Raw genomic sequence first — 16,870 nt, 5'->3', positions numbered from 1 at the left:
CTAGGCGACGGACGCCGACCCTCCGTCCCTCCCGCTCTTCACCTCCGGAAGCCGGGCCAAAGCCTGGGCGAGCGGCTGCACCTCACTCCGCCCCCTGCGCCATTTTATCGCCCCCTTCACGACCTCCCCCACCCCGAGGCAACGGGGCCAACACCAGGGGGAGGGTAAGCAAACAGTGATTGGCAGGAAACCGCCCCGCCCCTGAGAGGGTTGCGTCCCGGGCAGCCTTCCCAACCCCGCCCCCCAGCACCGCCCACCCTGTTCATGGCTCCGCCTCTTCCTGTTTCATCGAGCCTTTCGACGCTCTGCTGCTCCCGACTAGATGCCACTCCTGGGCGGAAGAGGATCTAGGCCTAGCAAGCGGAGCTACGAGCTCAGCTGATGCAACCTGAAGGGACTAGCGTGACAGTTCCCGGCACGCGGCGGCGGCGGCGAACGAGGAAAGGGCGCGGGTGCCGGCTAAGCGCGGGAAGCGGAGAGAGCGGAGCCATGGGGGATGCACCTAGCCCAGAAGAGAAGCTGCACCTTATCACCCGGAACCTGCAGGTCAGGCCTTGGGGGTTGGAATGCGCCGTTGGATACTGAGGATTCAAGTGCAGTGATCCTGAGACCAACCCCGGGACCTAAGTGTATGAGGCTGCGGTCTCCGCTTCTGGGCGGCTCTAAGGCCCTCTCTGCTAGTTGGTCAGTAAGTGAGTCAAGCAGCCATTCCAGGGTGCAAAAGAAACTACAAAGGGCTCACGCTTTGTGTGCACTTGTCTCGTGCTGTAGCTGGAACTGGGAACCTCATTCCATCCATCCTGTAATACGCCTGGCACATTGTTAGGCTAAAGGGAGTCAGGGCCATATCCTCCCAGAGCTCCTGTGGAGAGAACCGGACATTTAAAAGGACCCATGACCCAGACAACTAAAGATGAAGCAAATACTGAAAGTTCGTATGACTAGAGTTCTGTGATGGGCGAACTGAAAAGGTGGCTCAAAGATTAAAGCTTGTATTGCTCTTACCGAGAGGACCGGGTTTCAGTTCCCAGCACCCATGTCAGGCAGCTGGACACGGCCTGTATCAGGGGATCTGACTCCCTCTTCTGGCTTTCACGGGCACATACACACAAATCTTTTTAAATAGGAAAGGTGTCCTCTGAGGAAGTGGTTTTCCAAACTGTGCCCAACAACATGTGTGTCTGCCCTTCACTGCTCAGGTGCTTCTGTCGTCAGGAACTACAAGTGTAGGGGTTAACCGGAAAAATGCTGAGAAGTGCAATTCAGACAGACAGAAGTCCCAAGCGGAGCGAGAATATTGTGGGCCAGAGAGAAGGCTGGGCGTGTAGCTCAGTGGTAAAGCGACTGTGAGGCCTTGTGCTCAGTCTCCAGGGCCCTCACACCTCACGCATCCTTACTCCAAGAAGCCTGATTTATCTGGAGTAGAGGAGGTAAAGTGCCACTGAGACATAGTGTTCATTAGCTCAGCTTCCTTGACTGTCACCTTCCGAGGAATGCCTTTCTCGAGCACTTTTAACAAACTCCCTGCCAGCAAAACTGTTTCCATCCCGGCTCTTCTCTTGTCTCTGATGTTCCTCCACAGCAATTTATCACTGTCGTTGGACTTGTTCATTTAGGAGAGACAGGCAGGAACCAAGTTGTAAGGGCCTTGTAAACTTTTTTTTACAAGCCAGATAGACTGGATTAGAATTACGCTAAGGGTGGTTGCATCGCTAACCTGTTTTGTTTTGTTTTGTTTTTTCCTTTTAAAAAATTTATTTACCATTCCTGGCTGTGATGGTATGTGCTACCTATAATCTCATCCACCTGGGAGGCAGAGACAGGAGCATCACTGCAACTTGGAGGCCAGCTCGGTTTACACAGTAAATTCCTGGCTAGCTAGAACTGAATGTGGAGACTCTGTCACTGAGAACAGTCACCTTTTTAAAGGATACAATTTAGTCAATTTTTGTATATCCACAAGGTTGGGGTTCTAGAACATCTTTATTGCCCCCAGAAAAATGTGATGAACCAACCGGAGCATGGTGCCACATGCCTGTAATCCCAGGACTTGGGAGGTAGAAGCAAGAGGGTCGGGAAGTCAAGGCCACTTTCAGTGACAAAGCTGAATTCAAGGTCAGCTTGGGCTATGTGTCGTCTCTCAACGAAAAAAAGAAAAGAAAAATAAAAACTTGTTCCATTAGCTATCCTTGTCCATTACCTAACCCTAAAGAAGTACTAATCTACTTTCTGTCCCTAAGTATATCCCTCCCCAAAGTATATAGCTCTCATGGACAGTTCGGATGACTACAATCCTATAACATCTGCTTCTTTCACAGACTAGCGCTACACAAGCTCAACTGTGTTTGTGTTTTTGTTTTTCTTTCATTTCATTCCTCATATTTTCTTTTTTACTTCCTTCCCATGTTGCCTCCTATTTTTCTGCCCCTAAATCCTCCCTCTAATCACTCTTCTCTCCTTTTCCTTATAGCCTCCTCATTTCCTTTCCTAGTTCTTCTTCCTTCCCTCATATTCTCTCCTACCCTCTTCTTCTCCTCTTCTACTTTCTCTCCCCACCCCTACCCAGCCCCCCCAAGTCCCTTCCAGTCATCCCACTGGCCTATGCTGACCTTTGCTCTCTTCCAGGAAACTGCCTCTCTTGTAGGAAAGGGCACTGGTGTGTGGAAGAGAATTAGAGGGAAACAGAAACCCAGAGACTAAGATGCCCTGAAGGCAGAGAGCTGGAACAAGCAGTACCCAGACTCTTATCGAGACAGAAACATGGACACCTAGACCATAAGCAGCTGATGTCTCTGCTCTTTATTTTAAAAAAGAAAATGAAACGCAAGAAAGTGAGGAGGCTGTAAGGAAAAGGCCAGGCTGGAGAGATGGCTTGGTGGGTAAGAGCACTTGCTGCTCTTGTAGCAGACCCGTGTTCAATTCCCAGCACCCATATCAGGTGTCTTACAGCCACCTAAAAAACTCCAGTTCCAAGGGATCTGATGCCTCTGCTTCTCCAGGCACCAGTACTCATGTACGCACACCCACACACAGACACACATAATTAAAAAAAAAATAAATAAATCTTTAAAAATAAAAGAAAATGACATCTACCACCAGCTACCAAGCTCAGGTCAGACTCTGGGAGCCTGGGAGCCTTTTGTCTCTTCTCTCTTAAGCCTGCACCCGGGGCTAACAGTCGTTGGGGTTGCTCTACCCTCAAAATAGATTCACATACAAATCTACAGTCTGCTTTCCTCTTTCCTTTTTTGGTTTTTCAGGACAGAGTTTCTCAGTGTAGCCCATGCTGGCTAACAGATCCATCTGCCTCCTGAGTGTTGGGATTACAGGTGTGCGCCAGCAGGCCTCGCTTCCTCCTTCCTTTTTTGAGGCCAACTAACGCTCCATTATGTGAGCATACCACATTGTGTTTATCCACTCACTGACTGGTGACACTGGAGTTGTTCTGTTTTGTTTCATTTAGGACAGAGCTTGCATCAATGGTCAGATTAAGGAATTAAAGAAAGATACGACTTATTAGAGTGGTTTAGATCAAGAGAGAAGCCACAATTTGACTTCTCTCCTCCCCATGTCTTCCATCTGTCTAGCTTATGGTCTGTGGCCTGTTTGTCCTCTTTCTGGTATGTATCTGACGGCTGTTCCTGTTGCCTATCTCTAACAAAGGGCTTTATTCTGTGTTTACTGAACAGCACAGAAATATGGCATAGGAAGGGAGTGAGGGACACTTTTCTACAGAGATCTTTAGCAGTTTTACAAAAGAAGCTACTTCATTGACCCAGAACACTGTTCCAAACCTCACACAGGTGTTTTTCAACCTATAGCCATGTGTGGGTGCAACATTTATGGGGGGTTTGTTGCCCTCAGCTTGTTCGCTGCCTCTAGTAAATGACTGTTCCCCCCCCCACACACAAATACACAGTTTTGTGTCAGGGGCAAGGGAGAGTATATAAAAGTTTTGGCCAGGCGTGGTGGCCCATGCCTGTAATCTCAGCATAGAGGCCAGTAGATCTCTGAGTTTGAGGCCAGACTAGTCTACAAAGCGAGTCCAGAACAACCAAGGCTACACAGAGAAATTTTAAAAAAAAGTAAAGTTCTGCATTTAGTTTAGGTCATAAAATCTGACTACATGGGGAATCCACGGCAGGTAGGTCAGTTGCATTGGTCTCTTAAAGATGGATTAGACTTCCAGAGGCTGAGTACACAGTTGGACAGCAGACTGAGTGCCCGGTTTCCAATAGTCTCAAGGCATTTTAACTCCGCAGCCAGGTCTGAAAAAAGTTCTGTCTGTTTGAGAAGAGGCAGAATTTCCAGAAGCAGATGTCGCCACATGGTGTGTGCCTTGCCACCACGCCTGGTTTTATGCAGTGCTGAGAACTCAGGCTTTCTCTGTGTTAGGCAAGCACTCTGCCCCCCGAGCCACGTCTCCAGCCGGGTTTAAGACTTACAAAAGCCAGGCGATGGTGGCACACGGCTTTACTCCCAGCACTCGGGAGGCAGGGAGAAGGCGGATCTCTATGAATTTCAGGCTAGCCTGGTCTACAGACTGAGTTTCAGCATAGCCAGAGCTACACAGAAAAACCCTGTCTCAAAAAAACTAAAACAAAAACAAAACCAGAACTTGCAAAGCCATATAATGATGTATACCTGTAATGCTTTAAAGCAACCAAAGGGAATACTTTGAGCAGAATGTGGAATTAGGGACTAAACATGATATAGCTGAACTGATAAAAACTTGCCTAGTGTGACAAAGCAGGACCATGAGGCACTCAGTAGTTAGAATGTCCCCTCGAGATCTGCCTTTCCAATATGCTTGGTTTATTCAGATGAGCATTCCTTACAATGCCATGCTGTTAAACATTATGGTAGTTGGTTGTAAACAGATACCTCACCATTAGGCGAACGGTAGGGCAGGAAATACTGAGGCCTCCACTGGACTCCCGTGAGGTTACTTCAGGAGCAAGCTTGACCTGAGTCCTTCAGCTGTGACAGGCTGGGAGCATGGCACTGTTGGAAGTTCCAGAAGGTCCTTTAGAGCTTCAGCCATCAGCTAGGGCTGACGGGGCCATGTGTGAACTCAGCAATGATGCCAGAAACTCGATGGTGCCTGGAGCCATAGTTACACAGTGGACATTCTCAAAGTCACCTTGTCTGTGGAGATCAGGCAGAGGGTGTTTTGAGAGCATAGTGATGCAATCCTGGGATCCACTGTCTGGTGTCAGGTTTTGTTTTGTTTTTTAAGAGTTATGTCTGTATGTATGTGGGTGGGTGGTGTTTTGTCTGCATGGATGCCTGCACACCAAAAGAAGGCATCAGATTTCATGGGACTACAGTTGTAGACAGTTGTGAGCCACCAGGTGGGAATTGAACCCAGGACCTCTGGAAGAGTAGCCAGTACTCTTAACCGCTGAGCCACCTCTCCTGCCCTAGTTTCAGTTATTAAACGCTTTCAGTGTGTCAGCCAATGACTTAAAAGGCTCACTATTTAAACATAACTGTTTTTCTGTTAACAGTAAAAGCTTTATGTTCACATTGTTTGTAAATATTTTTCTCCTTTCACAACAACATCCTTTAAGTCAAAATATGTTATATTCATTCTGTCAAAACAAATTCTTAGTTCAAAACAACATGTCATGTTTTCAACATAGTTTCCAGGTTACAAAAAATGGTCTCACCCACCGTAGCCTACACAAAGCTCTAGGTTTGATGGCCAATGAGGCATGGAGAGGCACTACATGCCTGTAATCTTAGTGCACAGGAGGCAGGGGCAAAAGGATCATCAGTTTGAGACCTTAGGCTACACAAGACCCTGTCTCAAAACAAAACCAAAAAAAAAAGGATGTGGAACCAGAAGAGAACTGCAGGTATTTAATAACTGAAAGAACAGTAACAAAGATGTCTGAGCAGAAAGAGAAGAAGGAAACTATGAGAGTAAGGAAGCCAAAAGAAGAGTGTGTTTCAGGCAAGACTAAACGGGGTTCATTAGCTGCCTCGGGGCTCCTCCATGACCGATAAAGAGTATAGAGCTCACACATACACGTGAAATTTAGAAGGAAAAAAAAATTTTGTTGGGGTGGCTACAAAAGGAAGGGGAGACTAGAGGTAACTGAGGGGATTGTGCCTTCGTTCAGTGACCCTTCCTGGTGGAGACACCAGCAGCAGCAGGACTAGCTTAGGTTTGCTCTCAGCACTGGGAACGTGTTTGGACTCTGCCACCGACCGGCCCGGGAGGTCAGGGCAAAGTCCGACTCAGGGTCCTTGGAAGATCTCAGGAGGGAAGGATTCGGCGCGACAGACAACACAGACTCAGTGAGTTCTTATGCTGCTGCAAAACTTTACTGTTTCAGTAGTCAATTTATACAGTCAGAAAAAACCATTAAGAGGAATTTGTAAGGAGTGCCAAGATAGGTGGCCACGTAGTACAGATAGTCATCAAACATAACTTCTAAGAAAAGACCATAAAAAGGTCAAAGGTTCAACTAAAAAAGGCTGATATTATCATAACAAGCATGATCAATTAACCTTGCTTAACCCCTGATCAAGACCATAGCGGGACAAGTTCCAGATCGTTAGGCTCAGTATAGACATTCTTATGCTAATCTTGCCTTTGATTCCAAACGTTCTCAAAATGTTCTTTTCAGGCTTCATAACTTTTACAGACATCTGCCTCTGCTTTCTATCCCCTGTTCCTTTTATGCCATGTACTATCATAAGGTTCACTAACTGTATCAGCTACTTGGAACAGAATACGTTCCTATCCTGGGAAGATAAAGTAAAGCTAAATTTAGTGGTAAACTAGAATTATTTTGCAACTGATTACTTGAAAATATTATCAGAATTGTTACATATAGCATTTCTAAGAGTTGATTCAAGCCCAGTCTCAATGAATTGAATTTCCTCTATTGAGACATAATTTCTGGGAAAGCAGGGCTTTCAAAGATGCCCCCATTTCTTTCCAAGAAGTGTGTGCAATCGCTATGAGACAAAGCAGAAATTCAAAAGTGAAACCAAGCCATCTGAGTTACCCCAGCCATTTCCTCATCCCAGGAGGCCCGAGTCTTCGCCTAAACAAATGTCCAGGCTTCAGAGCCTTATCCATCCCCTTGGAGAACTTCATGCTCCTACAGGTTTCACCAAGCTTGTCACAGGGCTGTTGCAGCCTGCGCAGCTGGCGAGACGGACGTGGCAGGACTCCAGTGACATTTACCCACAGGCTCTGAGCTTGGACCCCAAGTAACACACGGCTCTGTTTGCAGGGTAAAGGGTGAGCAAGGTGGGGGATCGGCATTAAGCTGCTCTTCTGCTTCCACAACAGGAGGTTCTAGGAGAAGAGAAGCTGAAGGAGATCCTGAAGGAGCGGGAACTGAAGGTTTACTGGGGCACAGCCACTACCGGGAAGCCACACGTGGCTTACTTTGTACCCATGTCTAAGATTGCTGACTTCTTGAAAGCAGGGTGTGAGGTGAGAGCCCATGCTGTGAACCAAGCAATGGTTGTCGTCGTTAAATGACCCAAAGAGGGACTTAATGGGGGTGGGGGCAAGGAAGTGGGCGCTGAGTACTAGGCAAATACTAATTTCTGTGGCCTCTTGCTGTTTCTGTCCAGGTGACCATTCTGTTTGCGGACCTCCATGCGTACCTGGACAACATGAAAGCTCCCTGGGAACTTCTGGAACTTCGCACCAGTTATTATGAGAACGTGATCAAGGCAATGCTGGAGAGCATTGGTGTACCGCTGGAGAAACTCAAGTTTATCAAAGGCACCGACTACCAGCTCAGCAAGTAAGCGCTTGATCGCTCCTGGTAGGTCTGCTGCGCCTTGCTAATTACAAGGCTGTGGAGGCCAGGCACTCCCTAAATTTGGGTTGGAAGCTACTTGATGCTACTCTGTTATGGACCATTAAACAGTTTATGCCTTTTGTCGGTTTAATCCACCCAACAAAAATGTATTGGCTTGGAGACACCTAGGTACTGTTCTGTTTGCTGCAGATATAAATGTAAACCTAAGAAAGGTTCAGCCTTGGAGCCCACCGCCGTGGGAGAGGGATGGGAAACACCCAGCTACCTTTCACTCTCAGCCTCAGCAAATAGTGATAAAAGAAATGAGAGGAGGGTCTTTGCCTTCTTCCAGCAGCTTTTATTGTGGTGCTGTGTTGTCCCTTCTTGGAACAGTTTTTATTGTGATGGTCCATAAGATGTTATGCCAGCTTATGTCAGGGACAGATTTGACCATTTGTGGCCTTTAGCATAGAGGGACCATCCTGAGATACCAGAAGGTATCTGTACCTTAAAATAACTGCTGTCATGTACACAGCATTGCTTGTGAGAGTCTTCTTTTTTTTTCTTGTAAGATTTATTTACTTATGAATGCTCTATCCATGTACACCCGCAGGCCAGAAGAGGGCATCAGATCCTAGCATAGATGATTGTAAGCCACCTGTGGTTGCTGGGAATTGAACTCAGGACCTTTGGAGGAGTAGGCAGTGCTCTTAACTGCTGAGCCATCTCTCCAGCCCCTGTGAGAGTCCATTTAAAGACATAAATGTTAAGTGTTAAGATATGTTCTACATGCCTGTTATGCTCTACACATACCAGCGCTCAGGAGGTAGAGGCAGGAGGATCTCTGCATTCGAGGCCAGCTTGGTCTACAGAGTGAGTTTCCAGCAGGCTCTCTGAGGTTGTAGAGATGGCTCAGTGGTTAAGAGCACTTGTTCCTCTTGCAGAAGACCTAGGTTCAATTTGCAGCGTCTACAACCATCTGATTAAGGAATCTGATGCCCTTTTCTGACCTTTGTGGCACCAGATACACATGTAGTACACATATGTACATCCATTCAGGCAAAACACTCAGACACATTAAAAACTATTAATAAAACATTAAAAAAAGAAAAACTGAGGCCAGAGAAATCTGCATTTAAGAGCAATTGCTACTCTTCAGCAGTTAAAAGTACAAGACTTAAGCCCAGCATGGTGGTACATGGCTCTAATCCCACCACTTGAGAGGTGAAAGCAGGAGGCTGTCCATGAGTTCAAAGCCAGCTTGGTCTACAAAGCAAGTTCCAAGCCTTCCAGAGCTACATAGTGAGACCCAATTCTCAAATAAACAAACAACTTAATTTTAAAATATGGATTATTAAATAAATAATCAAAACTTTCTGAAATTCAAGAGCACACACTTGCCATTTTTAAAGCCCTGGGTAAAATTCCCAGCAATCAAATTTCAAATTAAGTGCTGTGTTGGAAGGACCCTGCTGTTTGAGGTTGTAGACCTCTCAGTCCAGGTAGCCTTTCTGAGCTCAGTGCTAGATGGAGGACTCCCTCTCCCCAGCTAGGCCTCCTACTCTCTGCCTGACCTCATCTGAAGAGTGTCTTTAGGCATAGATGCCTCTAACCACATCTATTATATGGCCTTTGACACCGCCCCCTGCTAGCTCTCCGTCCCTGTTCTCTGCGTCGATAGGATAATTAGGTACTGTGCTCCCATTCATGTGATAGGAGCGTGCTGCCAAGCGCAAATCAAGCATCCCTGGAGTGCCTAGTTCCAACCAACTCTGTACACCTATCCCGGGGCCCCCCACAGCTCCCCTAGGGCTACATGGCCTCTTTCTCCCTGAATAAACTTGAACTATCTCCCTGAAGTAGTTCCCAGAGGTCATACCCCTTATACTCGAGGTGTTCTGAGCCCTGCGCCCCATCTCTGCTCCTCTTGCCCTTGTCAGCTGGTGGCCAGCAACCCTCAAGGGACTAGGAGACCCACACTCCACTACATCAAAAGTAAAATTAAAAATTATCAAGCCTCAGGCTGCAGTGTAATTCTGTAGTGAAGTAAATCCTTAGCATAAACTCATGCACACAAGCCACAAATGGCCAAAATAATTATGATGTAAACAACTGGCCAAAGAATATCTAGTATTTCAAAAATTATAGATGAGTGGGGCATAGTGGCACACGTCTTTAATCAAAGCACTCGCGAGGCAGAGGCAGGCTCGCCTGTATGAGTTTGAGATTAGTCTGATCTACATAGTTCTAGGATAGCCAGGGCTACCTAGTGAAAGCCTCTGTCTCAAAAACTAGATAAATATAAATTACCGTCAATTTTATTTTAATTGAGACAGTCTAATGAAAAAAAAAAAAGAAAAAAGTTTCAGTTGGACATTTCTTAGAATTCTCATGGAAAAAAAAAAATAATAGCCCCTGGTTGTTATTCAAAGAAATGGAGATTAAAATCCTAGTAAAAAAAAAAAATCACAGCGTAGTCACTAGATGGGCAAAAATTTTAACAGCAAAATTAGGTAATAAAATTGATTTTGAAAAAATTACTTTGGGAAATGGTTTGGCATGATCCTACAGTTTGAGATGGCAATCCCTACAGTCCCAGGAACCCGGCCATCCAGAGAGAAACGTGCCCACATACACCTGCATGGGCACCCTGTTCACAGGCCCAGTGCAAAGCTGGGAAGCAGCAACAGGTTCAAGCAAGGGTTCCTCTAGAGAAGGCCGCAGTGTACAGAATCGGGGGACATGCAGCCGTGATTATTAGTCATTTTCCTTAAGTTGTAGGACAGGTGCTGCTCTTTGTATTTTTTGTTACTTTATCAGTTTTAGATTTATTTTACGTATATGATTGTTTTGTCTGCATGCAAATGTGCACACCCCTTGCATGCCTGGTGCCCACGGAAGTCAGAAGAGGTCGTCAGTGCCCAGAACTGGAGTTATGTATGATTGTGAGCTACCATGTAGGCACTGGGAACTGGATCCAGGTCCTCTTCAAGAACAAGTGCTCATAACCACTGAGCCATCTCTACAACCAGTCCATTATTCCTCACATATACTTTAAAAAAAAATTTTTTTAAGGTCTGGAAGAAATATTGGGAAATTGCAGTATTTACTCATTAGAAATTCCAGAAGAGAAAAGGGGGTGGAAAAGATGGAGTGCATCATGATGCAGAACGCTTTTCAGAAGCAAAAGGAAAAATAGAAACCTAAAGTAGTAGCTTGGATGGATGGGTGGGTCTCATGTTGTAGAAGCCATGTGAAGGCGCTGTCTCCTAAGGTTGCGGGAGTGAAGTAATGTGAGGACTGAACATAGAGGCCTCCCTTACAGCTATCTGCTCCCTTTCTTGTTCAGAGAGTACACGCTGGATGTGTACCGACTGTCCTCTGTGGTCACACAACATGATGCCAAGAAAGCCGGGGCTGAGGTGGTGAAGCAGGTGGAGCACCCTTTATTGAGTGGTCTGCTGTACCCTGGACTGCAGGTATGTGAGAGGCCGGGGCACCCCAGCGCCCTCTCTGCACTCACTCTTGCTTGCTTGCTTTTTCTTTTCTTTCTTCCTTTTTAATTTTTTTTCAGATTTACTTATTTTTCTGTGTATCACTATTGTGCCTACGTGACCGTCTATGTGAGGGTGTTGGCTCCCCTGGAACTGGAGTTACAGGCAGTTATGAGTGCCACGTGGGTGTTGGGAATTGAACCTGGGTCCTCTGGAAGAGCACCCAGGACTCTTAACCCTGAACCATCTCTCCAGGCCTCTGCACTGTTTAGAAGGACTGACACAAGCTACCCTGGGCACTAACTGTGCCAGAGTACTTACTCTTGGGTAGCACAATGCCTTTTTTCCTGGCTCTTCTCCTTCCTGGATACTTCAGTTGTAAAGCCCTATCTCTCCCATTTCCTTTCTGTTCTTTAAGTCTTCTCCATTGTGAGTTCAAGGTAGCCTAGGTTACATAGCCAGAGTCTGTTGCAAAAAAAGAAGAAGAAGAAGAACCAGATGGATCTCTGAATTCAACGCCAGCCTAGTTTATGTAGTGAGTTCCTGGACAGCCAGAGCTACATTCTTTTTTCAGAAAAAAAAAAGAAAAAAAAGAAAAAGAAAATTAAGGGTTTCATATATAGTAGAATGCCTAGCCTTTGATCCTTAGCACTACAAGGAGGGAAAACATGATTAAAATTTTAGATGGGCAAGGCAGGACAGCTTTAGTAGCCTCAGCTACTAAAGAAACTAAGGCATCCAGGTGTGGAGGCACACACCTTTAACCCCAGCACTCAGGAAGCAGAGGCAGATACAGTTCTGTGAGTTCTAGGGCAGCCAGGGCTACATAGAGAGGCGCTGTCTCAAATAAACAACCAAAACAAACAAGAAGACTAGAGAATCTCTTAAGCCGAGGCTTCCAGGCTAGTCTGGGCAACATAATGAGCAAGATTTTAATGCATGTAGCTCAGTTGACTGGGTGTTTGCCTTGCTTTCACGGGGCTATGAGTTTGATCTCCAGCACCATATAAAAAAGTGGACATCCGCACACATGCTCACCCTGTGCCTAATCTGAGCACCAGAAAGGTACAGAGAAGCAGGGGGTCACGAGTTCAAGGTGATGAAGCCTCTGGGCTCCAAGAGAAATTAATCTTTATCCTCTCCCAGTGTTTGGCTCTCTTGAGATAATGTCACGACATGGACTTCTGCCTGGCCTCAAGTCTGGCTCTGCCTCCAGAGTACTAAGATAATTGGTGTGTGCCACCATACCCAAGCCTTTCTTGGTTTTTCCAGACTGAGTTTCTCTCTATAACAGACTTGGCTGGCCTTGAACTCACAGAGCTCTGCCTCCTTGAGTGCTGGGATTAAAGGTTGCACCACCATGCCCTTCCTGCCAGGTACCACAGAAAGGTCACCTAAAGGTGCTCATCTAGATCTTCATTCAACCTTCCTTTATCTTCCCTCTTTCTTCTCTCAACCCTCACCTCAGTGGGAACTAAACATTACCAATTCTGCTTTTTAAATTTAGGTCTGGGGAGATGGTTCAGTGCATAAGGTGATTGCTGCTCCAGACCCCCAGCACCCACATTAAAAAAAAAAAAAAAAAAGCATGTGTGGGAGCCTGCCTGTAATCCCAGCCTGTGGGAGGCAGACAGGGAGTCCCCAGGCCAGCTGACTGTGGATCCCACCAAAGGAGAGTAAAGACCACCAACTTAAGCAAGCTTTATTTTCTGTCAGACAGGGTTGTCTTATAAAGTTGCATTTGAAAGAATAGCAAACACAGGAGGAATGGGGTTTTTTTTGCCTTTTTTGTTTGTTTCTTTATTTAAAATTTTACATATTTATTATGTAGACGATGTTCTGTCTGCATGTACACCTGCAGGCACCAGATCTCATAGATGGTTATGAGCCACCATGTGGTTGCTGGGAATTGAACTCAGGACCTCTAGAAGAGCAGCCAGTGCTCTTAACCTCTGAGTCTTCTCTCCAGTCCAAGGAATGGGTTTTTTACAGCCCCCAAACTGCAAGGCTAGGGACTGCCAAGGGTTTTTGATTATATAGGAACTTGGCAGAATATCTGAAAATTATTTAGTGAAACATCTTCTCAAGGTAGAGGTCAGGGTATGGTGTGTGGACCGTGAAATTCCAGAAAATGGGTCAAGACTTACAGAAAACAGCAATGAACCTATTTTGACCTTGTAACAAGATGGCTTCTAATCTTAAGATGGAGACAGGTTGGTCTAACCAGCAAGCCCAGCCAAGTTAGTGAGCTCCCAATTCAGTGAGAGATGCTGCTGCAGTGGGGAACAACAGAGGAAGACACCTGGTGCCCATCTCTGGCCTTCACATGTATGTGCGTGCACACACATCAACTCCTAAACTTACTCTTTTTTATGTGCATTGGTGTTTTGTCTGCATGTATGTCTGTGTGAGGGTGTCATATCCCCTGGAACTATAGTTACAAACATTGTGAGCTACCATGCTGGGAATTGAACCCGGGTCCTCTGGAAGAGCAGCCAGTGGGACTGGAGAAATGGCTTAGAGGTTAAGAGCACTCACTGCTCTTCCAGAGGTCATGAGTTCAATTCCTAGCAACCACATGGTGGCCGCTATAATGTGATCTGATGCCCTCTTCTGGCATGCAGGTGCATATACAGATAGAGTACTCATATATGTAAAATAATATAGGCCTCTGGTCCATTCCCTGCCCTGTCTATAACTGGTCTCTTTCTTCAGTGCTGGTCACATTTTTCCTTAAAACTGCCCACTGACAGGACAATATTAAGGCACTCTAGTATAACACTCGTGGTCTTACCACATTATTATTATTATTATTATTATTATTACTATTTTACTTATTTTTGAGACAGGTTCTCACTTTGTAGCCTTGGCTGAACTAGAACTCATTGTGTGCAACATGCTGGCCTTGAACTCACAGAGATCCAAGTAACTGCCTCCCAGCAGGATTAAAGGTGTATACCACCAGCAGCGGCTATTTTAGTTTTGAGACAAAGTCTTTGTAGTTCTGTCTGGATTAGAACTATATAGAGTAGGCTGGCCTTGAACTCATGGGGATAGGCCTGCCTTTGCTTCTCTAGTACTGAGATTACAGTCACAAGCCACCATACCTGGCCATTACCTCCATGTCTAACCTCTGCGCTCACCATGCCTTCCATCTCCTGAAGCTTGCTTTCCCAGGTTGACTCACTTGCATTTTCCTAAACACTTCGCACCTCTCATGCCTTCTCATATGTTTCCTCTGTGTAATCGAAAACCTCTAGATATTCTTAAACCAAGGCCAACCCACGATCTGATTCTAGGAAGACTTCCCCACACCCAGCTGACTAGACCACAGAATCATTTCTTTCTCGTATTGGCCCTGATCCTGACATGAGCATGTAGTTAGCCCTTACATGCTGTGCTGAAATTATCTGTTTACGGGTCTGTCCCCAAGCAGATAATTGAGCTTCTTGCAGGGAGGATGTGGGTGTGATTCATCCCTGAATCCACAGGGCTGGCACCAGGCCCAGCAAGTAAGGAGTGATAGACACTGTTCAGTCAGTAGTCCTGGTTTACTGGTTTTGGTTTGGTTTGGGTTGGGTTGTGTTGGTATTGGGGAAAAGAGGGACAGTTGATCTGCAGTTCACCTTATAGCATAGATTGGTCTAAAACTCATCGCAATCTCTGTGTCTCAGCCTCTTCACTGCTGGGATTGTAGGTAGGTATCACCCCATGCCTCCAAAGTATCAAACAATAGAAAGGCTCTGAGTACGTGGCCAGCAAGATGCCTCAGAAAGTAAAGCACTGGCCACCTAGCCTGTGAGCCTGACTTCATCTCCCAAAACCCACATGGTGAAAGGAGAAAATCAACTCCTGCAAGTTGCAGAAGTGCCTTGGGCCTCCTGAGAGAAGAACCTGCTTTGCCTTTTATCTAAGTTGTCATAAGCCTTTTTGTTTATTTTGGGGTTTGGTGCTCAGGACTGAATCCAGGACCTTATATAAATTAAGCATATGCTCTTACCACTCTCTTACACACCCAACTCTGGGAGTCTTTTTTTTTCTTTTTCTTTCTTTCTTTCTTTTTTTTTTTAATTCCAGTGTCATCCAGGCTGGCCTTAAACTTTCAACCTCAGGACAACCTCCTGCTTCTACCTCCCAAGTTCAGGTACTGGCAGGCTGGCAGGAGTTACTGTTTTCTGCCAGTTCTTTGATGTGACCCAGGTTGCCTTATTCAGCGGGGGACCTTTGGCATCACTCCCTCCCCACTGAGTTGGGACTAGGTGCATCCTGAGAGCAGAGCCTACTCCATATGCTATAATGTTCACAGACATGCTCAGCAGCTGTTTCTGAGCCACCAGGAAGGCTCTGTGTTATTTTTCTCCCTCCTGGCTCTACCCTGTGAAAAATCATGAGATTCTAAATTTTCTGTCTCAGACCCACAGGGGACAAAGATAGTGGGTGTTTATGCTCACGTGTTTCTTTCCACAGGCTTTAGATGAAGAGTACTTAAAAGTGGATGCCCAGTTTGGCGGGGTTGATCAGAGGAAGATTTTTACCTTTGCAGAGAAGGTGAGTGTCCACTTCTTTCATGCCTCTGGGATGCACAGCTGAAGGTGACTCAACTATAATGTGCAGTCGTACTGGTCATAATCGCGCTGGCCAGTGGGCGTCATTGTTCTGCAGATGAGAAAACAATGTCTGGGAGGAGGCAGGCATAACTCAGCCAGGTCTGTCTGCCCCAGCAGCCCACGCTCTCTGGGTACCTACCCCCAGAAAGCTGCTCCAGAACTTGCTGGATTTGATTCATCCTTTTCCTATTAGTCAGGAGTGCTGTTCTCCAGAGCATTTGGCTTGCACTGCCCTGAGTTTTGTAGACTGCTGGTTTCGGAAATGAGGTTTACCAGTGTTTAGGAGGAAATTAGCACAAGCACATAATAATTCTTTTCCTGGAAAGAGCTTGAATACATTGAGAAGGCTATTGTTGTGTTTTTGGTTTCTTTTTTTTTTTTTCTCCTTAACGTTTATGGGGTGTTTCATTTGTATATATGTCTGTGCACAAGAAGCTAGAAGAGGGTGTCAGATCCCCTGGGCCTGAACCTAGGTCTTGTAGAAGAGCAGCCAGTGTTGTTAACCACTGAGCCATCTCTCCAGCCTCTGTAGTTGGTGATTTTTCAAAGCTTCTTAAAACCCAATATTGGCAATGTGTAAAGAAAACAACTCAAGCAGAAATATAAATTCTTAGAATACTTTGACAACTCTAAAGTGTCTATCCTTTGGCCTAATAAAATTCTGTTCCTGGAAGCCTGCCCTAAGAAAATAAGAAAAGGTAAATAAAGCTTGAGTTGTGTGTGAGAGCACTTACCACACTCTTAATTTAAAGCAGATATTTAAAAGTAAGCATACCCAGCAGCAAAGAACTAGATGAAAATGTTATGAGGCTGAAGAGATGGTTAGTGGGTAATGTGCTTGCTTTGCAAACAGGCGAAGCTGAAGCTGTGTTTGAACAACCACCACTCACTTAAAACACTTCTTTCTCACGGCACGTGTCTGTAGTAACAATCTAGGAAAGGCAAAGACCCATGGACCCTGGGGCTCACTAGTCAGCTAGTAAGTCAAAGCCAA

The 16,870-nt window shown here is 45.8% G+C and overlaps 2 protein-coding genes across 7 annotated transcripts in view; one reads left to right on the top strand and one right to left on the bottom strand.

Moving 5' to 3' along the window:
• The window catches only part of S100pbp (S100P binding protein), a 38,172-nt gene extending 38,008 nt beyond the window's left edge, over positions 1 to 164 (bottom strand). For 2 of the 4 annotated variants that reach the window (XM_021637059.2, XM_021637090.2), the window contains exon 1: positions 43 to 164. The gene's annotated coding sequence lies outside the window, so the exon portion shown is untranslated. The remainder of the gene's footprint in view (positions 1 to 42) is intronic. The other 2 variants (XM_021637082.2, XM_060379500.1) reach the window with 2 other exon arrangements.
• Positions 165 to 368: 204 nt separating this feature from the next.
• Positions 369 to 16,870, top strand: part of Yars1 (tyrosyl-tRNA synthetase 1) — a 28,521-nt gene continuing 12,019 nt past the window's right edge. The window contains exons 1-5 of one of the 3 annotated variants that reach the window (XM_021637040.2): positions 369 to 546; positions 7,313 to 7,459; positions 7,603 to 7,778; positions 11,125 to 11,254; positions 15,737 to 15,817. In XM_021637040.2, the coding sequence (XP_021492715.1) occupies positions 382 to 546; positions 7,313 to 7,459; positions 7,603 to 7,778; positions 11,125 to 11,254; positions 15,737 to 15,817 (699 nt within the window). In that variant the 5' untranslated portion in view covers positions 369 to 381. Of the gene's footprint in view, positions 547 to 6,734; positions 7,231 to 7,312; positions 7,460 to 7,602; positions 7,779 to 11,124; positions 11,255 to 15,736; positions 15,818 to 16,870 lie in introns of those variants that run through there. The other 2 variants (XM_060379499.1, XM_021637046.2) reach the window with 2 other exon arrangements.

This window comes from Meriones unguiculatus, chromosome 3, assembly GCF_030254825.1.
Source record: "Meriones unguiculatus strain TT.TT164.6M chromosome 3, Bangor_MerUng_6.1, whole genome shotgun sequence".
Taxonomy (NCBI): Eukaryota; Metazoa; Chordata; class Mammalia; order Rodentia; family Muridae; genus Meriones; species Meriones unguiculatus.
This window is presented reverse-complemented; position numbering and strand designations above follow the sequence as displayed.